This window comes from Vanessa cardui, chromosome 15, assembly GCF_905220365.1.
Source record: "Vanessa cardui chromosome 15, ilVanCard2.1, whole genome shotgun sequence".
Taxonomy (NCBI): domain Eukaryota; kingdom Metazoa; phylum Arthropoda; class Insecta; order Lepidoptera; family Nymphalidae; genus Vanessa; species Vanessa cardui.
The window spans coordinates 34,492-43,797 of NC_061137.1; the positions used below are offsets into that span (position 1 = coordinate 34,492).

Genomic DNA, 9,306 nt, shown 5'->3' on the forward strand with positions numbered 1-9,306 from the left:
CTTCCATCCTTTTGTATAAATAAGTTTGGATACGCAAAATACTTTATTTTCAATTTTTATTGTATTTCGTTTAGTTTCGTTGAAATGACTTGATTTTTGTAATTATTTCATAATTTGATTTTTGTAATGATTGGAATTGCTGAGTCTAAAGATAATCATTTTCTTGATCTCAACTGATCCTAAAAAGGCTTCGATTTTAATCAAAACTGAAAACCTTATATTTGTTCAATCTCAATTGTATTAATATCTCATGTAAAATCTCAATTTCTATTGGCTTAGCAACAACTTACACAAGTTACTCTTGCTCAGTAAGAACTGTTAATTATGTTACATTCAACATTAAGTTAAACTGGTATGGATCAATCAAAATATACAAAAAACTAGAGTTAAAGTGAAAATATCTCCGGCCGTTGTCAGAATCCGCCCCACATTTACTGGGGTTTAGATTAAATTATACACTGCACTGCCCTTACGTTCGAACAATACCTACGGATACCTTAGGATGCTCTCTGAAGTTTTTCAACTTTAGGATAATAAAATAAAACACATAGTTTAAATCCTAACTTTAATATATACAAAAGAAAATATAATATACGCGAGGCCTGCGGGCGCTGGCGCGAGTTAAACATTTCAATCGGTTAGCGGTACTTATATACTTTCTCACCGAAAATAAAATTCGTCATGCGGTCGGGAGCGACGGCGGACCGTCCGGGCGGACAAACGTCGCGCGTTCGAAGCTCGCGCGGAGGTGTTGCGTTTTCTATTTACAAACAAATGCTCAGAGTTCCGCCATCCACAGCCGGCCGCTCCCCGTATGTACACGCGCGACGCTCGTGTCGCGGACTAATCGTACTTCATTTCACCTTACATTATAAATATCACTTCGCGAACGCATTCAAACTAAAGTCGTTAAACTGCGTAAATGAACACACGGATAGTAAATGCTGCTCCGGTACAGTCGGCGAGGGCGGCGGAGCTCCCCGTCGCGGGACACTCGCGCGCGACTGCTTGACTATAGAGACGTAGCCGCGCTCGGCGGCGGCGAGCGTCGGCCGGCGGCGGCGAGCGTCGGCAGGTGTCGGCCGGTCGGCGCTAGTGGCGGCGGTCGGCCACGGCGGAGTGCTGCGACAGGTGCGACAGCGCCGAGTGCGCCGACGAGCAGATGTCCTGCGGACGAGACGGAGCGGTGAGTGCGCGGAGTGGGGGGGGGGTGACGGAGGTGGGCGGACGTAGGTGGGCGGACACGCACCTGGTACGAGAACTGCGGGAACTGCTCCTCCTGGATGCGCGCGAGGCCCGAGTCGCCGTCGGGCGGCGTGAGCTCGACGGACTCGCCGGTGAACTCGGAGTCGAAGTAGCGCGTGTCGGTGTCGGAGTCCACCTGCGGCTTGAAGGGCGGCGGGATCTTCTTGGCCACCAGGTCGGCCCAGTTGATGGCGGCGAAGAAGGGGTGCGTCTGGATCTCGTGCGCGTCGTCGGGCCCGGCGCCCAGGCGGCGCGCCGGCTCCTTGCACAGCAGCGCGGCCAGCAGCGCGCGGCACGGCGCCGACAGCGCGCGCGGGAAGCGCACCTCCTCCTCCAGGATGAGCGAGAACAGCACGTCGTGGTCGCGGTTGTAGAAGGGCAGGCGCCCGCACACCATCTCGTACAGCACCACGCCCGTGCCCCACCAGTCCACGGCCGGCCCGTAGTCCGTGTCCTCCAGCACCTCGGGCGCCAGGTACTCGGGCGTGCCGCAGAACGTCTTGGTGGTGCGGCCGTACGTGATGTTCACCTTGCAGAGGCCGAAGTCGGCGATCTTGATGTGGCCGTCCTTGTCGAGCAGCAGGTTCTCGAGCTTGAGGTCGCGGTAGATGATGCCCTCGGAGTGCAGGTAGCCCAGCGCCGACACGATCTCGGCGCCGTAGAAGCGCGTGCGCTCCTCCGTGAACGAGCGCACGCGCGACAGGTGGAAGAACAGCTCGCCGCCGTTGGCGTACTCCATCACGAAGCACACGCGGTCCGCCGTCTGGAACGAGTAGCGCAGCGCCTGCGCCGCGCGCCGTCACAGCGACCGACACAGGCGACACAAACGACACGAGCGACACGAGCGACACACGCGCCGCCGGCTTACCGTGAGGAAGGGGTGCTTCGTCTTCTTGAGCACGTGGTTCTCGGTGATGGTGTGCGCCACCTCGTCCTTCTGTATGATCAGGTTCTTCTTGAGGATCTTCATGGCGTACAGCTTACCCGTGCCCTTCTCTCGACTGAGCACCACCTTGCCGAAGGTACCCTTGCCGAGGACCTTTACGAACTCAAACTTTTCCAGGGTCTGCAAAATTAAATAGGTTTTTTCGATTGTTTACTAAGAAAGCCAAGTAGCTACCGATGGTGAAATTTAACAATATATTCATGTTGGCTGAAATAAATTAATGACACAAGCGAAAATGATCGACACTATCGCGGTCTCTACTGCAATTGCCATTTTGGAGAGCACGTGACGTGACGTTTAGTGTTAAATACACCCATATCAACCGGCGCCAGTGCGCCGGCGCCGCCGGTGACGTCAGCGCGGCGTCGCGTTGTTTGTCGTCAGCTTCTCGGAACCTGAATCATGCTTGCCGTTTTCCTGATGCCAATACTTAGCCTTGGTGAACTCGAATTCTTTCGATAACGCAACGACGGAGCTAGGATCACAATTATTGTGATACTCTTTCCTTTCTTTAGAAACAAACTTATCCCGAAGTAAAAGTATCCAGATTCGTGCTGCACGTACATTTCGGCTAATTACATTGGTTGTGACTCCGCACCTGCCGCGCGCGTGGAGACACTTTCCTCGACGAACGTCATCAATAACGCCAACCAGCGAGTAAGCGTGGGCACCGCTGACCTTTTACGAGGCTCATTTGTTGAATTATAATTAATGTCGCCAATGATGTGGCGACGAACAAAACACCGCGAGGAAACCTTATCTAGTCGAATGTAATTCTGCCGCACGATTGCAACCCACCAACTTACACTGCCGACTTGAACTTGTTTGGTTGTTATTTATTCACAATATCAGCGTGCTGCTGCGGCGCTGTATACAAGAAACCATCCAGTAATTACTTATTGGTAATCACCATTCGTAACAATATCGAGCTCGTAAAGCCGCGATCCCCCTGGTGGTCTTATTGCCACACACGTTACAAACGCACGTATTTAGCGATATTTAATGAGGAAACGTCGCTCATTCGACTCAAATTTTGTTTGCTTGCCGATGGCAGGTTTATACTTAGCTCGAGTCACGTGTAACATCATTGAACCTTAATAAATTTAAAAACAAACCAACGTTTGTTGCAGTTTTTGTCAAACGGCACAACGCCCTCATAGGCGACGTGATATCATATTCATTATTCAGAACACGACAATGACGTTTATATTCGCTCGCGAAATATTTATTTATATGATACGTGTTCAATTATAGTATTAACATAATATTATTCGTAATATTTATTCGTACACATTAAATATTTGATTTATATTGACTGAACTTCTCGTACTAGTCCATGTTTATTTATATCGTAACGTCGGGATAACTTTAACTTGGAAAAATACATTAAAATGCATACAATTAACGTTTCAAATACATTAGTGACCGTTTGTTATGTTAGCACGTTCGTAAACATATATGCTAAATAGGCAGTCGAATTGACTTGTGACCCGCGTTACGCGCTGGTCTCTTCACGCAAACAAACAGTGAGCGGCCGGTCACTCGTTGCGAACCCAAACCCAATCCTAAGGAGAGACAGCGTAAGTATGAGGCTCACAATACGGCGCGGGTCGCGGAAGCTGGTCCCGAGCTGCGCGATGTCCTGGTCGTCCGAGTCGAGCGCGCCGGGCGCGGGCGCGGAGAGCGCCGCCGCGCCCGCGCCCGCGCCGCCGCTCAGCTGCGACGACACGAAGCGGATGGCGGCCACCCACTCCTCCCTGAAACGAACACCACACAAACCCTTGTAGTGACGACTTCGTTTGACGAACATCATTGGAATCCTTTTAAAAATTCATGTTTTGAGCGAATTAAGTGCCGCTCGATACTTGAATTGTGTTTTTTTTCATCTGCATCTTTTTTTGGCATGAGAAAAGTTTTAACGAGGTTTTTCGAAGATCACACAAACACAGAACATCAAGGAAGAAGGAATTTGCCATGCAAGGCCCACGGTGACTCTATTTTTGTGAATTATTCTTTGGAGAGAGATACATAATATAAAAAAGAATGAAATTAAAACAAAGGCACAAATGACATAACATCTTAATTTCCAAAATTAGTCACTTTAAAACTGCGATGGTCATGATACATAAGGTGGTGGTAATTACAGATGACCAATTTGCCAGGCTGCCTTGATTTTTCGTAAAGATAAAAAGGTAAACAACTCACTCACTTTAATTAAAACAAATGTTTTGATGAAAACTCAAAATAAACCTAAAAAAATTAGAACTCATAAAGCAATAACCAGTATAAAATTTTCTGATATTCAGACAGTTGAGGATGGTAAAGGCAAACTTACTTAAGTTTAAGTTTTTAAACTAAATAGAAGTAAAACTCAAAGAAATAATAATTAAAAACCCTTGATTATAATCAGAAAGGACAGAAAACAATGAAAGCGGCTAACTACACACTTGTAATTAACGGCAATACAGATAAGTAGCTATTACTTTTACTATACAAATTAACTACATTGGTCAAAATCTTCACTGATCTATTATATTCACTATAGAATTTACGTTTGCAAATTACACACAAAGCATTGTCAAAAGTTCTAAAAACTTAGAACTTTTGACGATTCATTAAATGGGACATAATGAGTTGTATTGTACATGAAATTTGCTAATATAGCTCTATCTAGCAGAGATGTAGCTGCACATGGAATTCTTAATCTAAGATTTGTTTATCTTTAATCTCTATTGGATTATTAGTAAAGGCTATACTTTTTATTTGACTACCCAGTGCATCACTTAGTTTAATTTCACAGCAGTACATTACACACTGGACACTTGACCTACATAGTATATTGTAAAAATACAGCCGAATAAATAAATTGGAAGGAGAGATAAAAAATTAAAGAGAATTTCTGATATTCATCCAATCAATCAACAAATTAACACCAGACAACCTAGACCTGACACAACTTTCAAGGCCTGTATCGAGTTATCTATACATATAATAAAATTGGAGTGTCTGTTTGTAATATTTAAATGACCACTTTTTATTAAACTATGTATACACAGTACATATACTAAAACAATATTGTTTTTTCAATTTTTGTCCGTGTGTCTGTTTGTTCTATCTATAATCTTTGGAGTAGCTGGACCTTTCACATGCTGATAGCTGTTGTAATAAGGCAAAGCTAATCTATAATAAAGAAGGTAAAATAAGCTATGTCTATCTAAATATTCTCAACTAGAGTGCAACATTATGTATTACTGAAGAGCTTGGAGGCTTCATTGGAGGACAAGTACGAGAGCAGTTTTGTATTATATCTCAGTACTCATTCATTGAACAAAAAATTAACCTTGTTACAAGTGAAATAATTGAAAGATTTTTAAGTCAATTATCATTATTACTCATATTTAAAAACAGATGAATGAATAAAATATTTAATTTAATTTAAATATTAATAATAATCATCTAAATCTTTTCTGGAATTACAAATGTTTGTAAAGGTTTGATTATAAAAACAACAGCACTAAATGACATATGCTACAATATGCACAGGATACAATAACATGTGTTTCATCATTGTGATTTAAGGTTGTACGACCAAAGAATTTACTTTTATTTAGAGAATGCAGCAAATAACAACATTAATAGTGAGTTTGCTTTTATTCTATTATAACTTAAAGTCATTGTTATTGTAAATCAAAAATATTATTATTATATATATATAATTGTAATATTACTAAACAATAAGTTGCAATAAATTGAGTTTTATTAGAATAAAGACTTAAATCAAGGAAATTATACTGTTACGCTATAAGAAAATTAAAAATTTAGCAGTCTTAAATAAATAGTTAAATGTAAATATCAAACAAACAATCCACAGGAGAACATGAGAACACTGCAACTTCTCAAAAGAGGTTGCTGAGTCAGGGTAATGAGTGTACATGTTTAATGTAAATAAACAAACCAGTGGACTTTGGACTCTCAATGTGCTTCTGTCATAAGCCAAGCTTACAACCCGAAGATACATGTTATTATACATAGCTCTGCACCTGATCTCAATTATAAATAATACTGATACTAAATAAGCATTTTTGGATTAGTTCTACTCATCTTTACTGTTAATGCCAAATGTTGTTTTTGTTCAATGATACATACTTTACATTTGAGCTTCAACTTGATTTTTTCCTTGTTTTATTGATGTAACATAATTATTTTTCCTGTTCTATTAATAATGAACCTTTATTGAAAAAAAAATCTGTTTTATATTGTAACTTAATCTTTACATTCAACCTTGTGCTCTGACATTAGTATAATTTGTATAAACACTTGGCACGGTGTAAACAAAATTAGCTATAGAAAAAATGAACTATGATATGTGTATGAGAGATACTGACCGTTCTTCCTCTGTGGCAACGGCGAAGTTTCTTTCGATGACGGTGGTCCACTGGAGACCTCGGATAGTGAAGACGTACGGGCGCGGCTTGTCTACTGCCATTATCTGGCAGTCGCGGACGGTAAACTTGTTAAGCGGATCGCGATAGTTGCGCTCCGGTTTTGCTTTGAAGCCAACCAGGTCGCCATTGTCAAAAAGGATGAAGTAACGGTCACGCCAGTTGCGAATGTGCTCGCCGCGCTTCAGCAGCCAGCCCTCCTTCACGATGGATCCGGGCGCCGCTTCCGCCATCGCCAGCCGCCCCTCCGCCAGCCCTTGCTCTGGCGAGCTGTTTGATAACAAATCGCCACCGACCACCACACTCCTACCACGTTTATCTTCTGGCACACCACGCGCGTTATTCACCTACGCTGGATTACACTACGAATACAAATATTGAACATTTTTTGCTTTGCAGATGAGATTAAACTCTGATTATAATGTTTTTAGTATTGAAAACGACACGAATTAGCAACGTAGCCTCGCGGTTGTGATGTGATAAAATATAGAAGTGTTACTTAATACAAAACAATGAGCGCTAGTTTATATGAACAATGCCATAAGTAAGACAGAGAAATCCGAGTGTGTAAATGTTACGAATACGTCAACTCATTTAGCTGCATAATAACCTATTTTGACAAATTAGTCCCATGTGTCTGCCGCTAGGCGAATAAATGGCGTTGTTTCTTTTTTTATTACGTTCCTTTTTACTTTATTTTTCTATTATTAAACGTATTATTTTGTATTCGTAAAAATAATAGTAAAAATAAACCTATTTAATATATTTAAAAAAAATATTATTTTTTTTGGATAAATATACTTTTTTTTGTCATAATTCATTTTACGTGACATGACTGAAATGATAATAATGTATCGCGAATGACTTAAATAGGTACATAGTTTATGTTAAATTGATTCTGAACAATGTTTTTTACCGTCTACTGTTACATAATTAAGTAGGTACTTCACCATTTATTAAGCCTGCCGTAATTCATTTAACGATTATCCTTCGTATTCATTCATCTCAAGATTATTTAAATATGTATAATTATTAAAAATTTATATTTAGGTCAGCATTGTCAAAATAAGGAACGCCTTTTTTTCTGTGACTTCTTAAACCACATTAGGTGACATTTACTAAAATAAATAAACATCGATAAAATTTAGATCAAAATTTAAACAAAATCTATATATATATCTACATACCTACATAATTAAAGAATACAAAATATATATAATTTGCATCTTATAACTTACTACTACTACTTACTACTTAATACTTATGTATATGTAGTATATATATTCGTGAATGTTATTTTTTACATTCTTCCTGTGATTAGAGGCGACCGAGAAAACAGAAAACGACAATATTGATTAAAATATTATAAATACTTTAATAGAGGCAGGAATAACATTTATTTAGTATAATAACTGGACTACACTACTAGCACTTACAATATAATAAATCACTATTTATTTTAATGTTAAGATTTTTAATTTTATCATGAAATGTGTGATCGTATGATTCTTTCTTGGTTCATTCTTTGCTTAAAATGATTATACATATAAGTTCATTTCGTTTTAAAGAAGTAAAAAACATACAGAATGTTTTCGTCATCACTGGAAGTAAATACTCTGAAAGCAGAAGATAAGATGTTTGTCAAAGTAGTCTGATGCGATAGTTCTATAAATTTGAATAGCTCCAATTACTAGTCGGTACTCATTTACTTGTAATAGAGTCAAACTAAGATACATTAATGTTTGATGATGACTTGGAAAACTTATTTGCGTTCCAAAGTCTTCTTGGGGCTCTCTAAAGAGGGACTCGCAACATAGACCTACAGATTTTAGCTGAATAGTGATTCACTGGATATTTACTATTTATTTTACATTTATTTAAACGAAAATGCATACTGATTTTTATATTTTAATGAATAAATTTTTTTGCAGGATTCATATGTACTGATTGCATCACTTTCTTTGCAAAAATACCATGGTACGGTATTATAGCTTTGGTTTATTTGGCGTACGGCCAGGATTGTTGACTTGGACATTACTAATCAAAATTTTATAACACAATCTTTATCTTAGTGCCTAGTCTAGTAACAAAAATAATGGGGCATTTGTCGCCCAAATTATACAATCGAAATGTGTAAAAAGGTTTTAATCATCATTATTAATACAAAATCATTTCAGCGTTTAGTTCACCTTATGTGTACTTATAGCTTATGCAGCAGAAACAGCAATGCAAAGAAGTACCGCCCCTCCATTTAGCTATACCCATCTAACTACTGCTAGTTTCTGAGGATCCTAAAGTGCACGTTTAAGTTTTTACTAGTATTCGACGGCAAAATGTTTATAGATCACAATTAACAGTTACTGCACCTAAGAATCGTAACCACTTGAATTGTATATTCGAACGTAAAACGGGGCTGCTTAAACAATTGTAAAATCTAGTGATTTATGAGTTCGCATATTTTCAATTTCGACTCATAAGGTTAAATTTGTATTAAAGTACAATCGATGTCAGTGAATGGGATGTGAGAGATTGGTTACGTAATTGGTGGCCAATGGGAAACGGCAGCTCGCCAGCATCGCCACCCAACGGCGTCAGAGGGCGCATCGGGTAGGAGTAGCGCGCGCCGGCGCGGTGCGAAGGCTCCGGCAGCGACTGCGCGCGTGGTCGGTCGAT

The 9,306-nt window shown here is 40.3% G+C and overlaps 1 protein-coding gene across 2 annotated transcripts; it reads right to left on the bottom strand.

Moving 5' to 3' along the window:
- Positions 1–551: 551 nt before the first annotated feature.
- On the bottom strand, positions 552–7,236 carry LOC124535539 (RAC serine/threonine-protein kinase). 2 transcript variants are annotated; one of them, XM_047111760.1, is made up of 5 exons: positions 6,577–7,236; positions 3,789–3,948; positions 2,114–2,311; positions 1,250–2,008; positions 552–1,167 (listed from the first exon to the last, which is right to left on the bottom strand). In XM_047111760.1, the coding sequence occupies exons 1-5, from the start codon at positions 6,864–6,866 to the stop codon at positions 1,093–1,095; spliced, it is 1,482 nt and encodes a 493-aa protein (XP_046967716.1). In that variant the 5' UTR covers positions 6,867–7,236; the 3' UTR covers positions 552–1,092. The 2 variants fall into 2 exon arrangements, with proteins under 2 accessions (XP_046967716.1, XP_046967715.1); XM_047111759.1 differs by having other exon boundaries at positions 1,250–2,029; positions 6,577–7,227.
- Positions 7,237–9,306: the final 2,070 nt, after the last annotated feature.

What these genes read in the sequence shown, in the direction of transcription:
- LOC124535539 (XM_047111759.1), bottom strand. Translation starts at nt 6,866, where the DNA reads ATGGCGGAAGCGGCGCCCGGATCCATCGTGAAGGAGGGCTGGCTGCTG. An exon ending in GTTGCCACAGAGGAAGAACG is followed by an intron (nt 3,949 to 6,576) that starts GTCAGTATCTCT and finishes TGTTCGTTTCAG; the next exon opens with GGAGGAGTGGGTGGCCGCCA. An exon ending in CGAAGCACCCCTTCCTCACG is followed by an intron (nt 2,030 to 2,113) that starts GTAAGCCGGCGG and finishes CGCGCGGCGCAG; the next exon opens with GCGCTGCGCTACTCGTTCCA.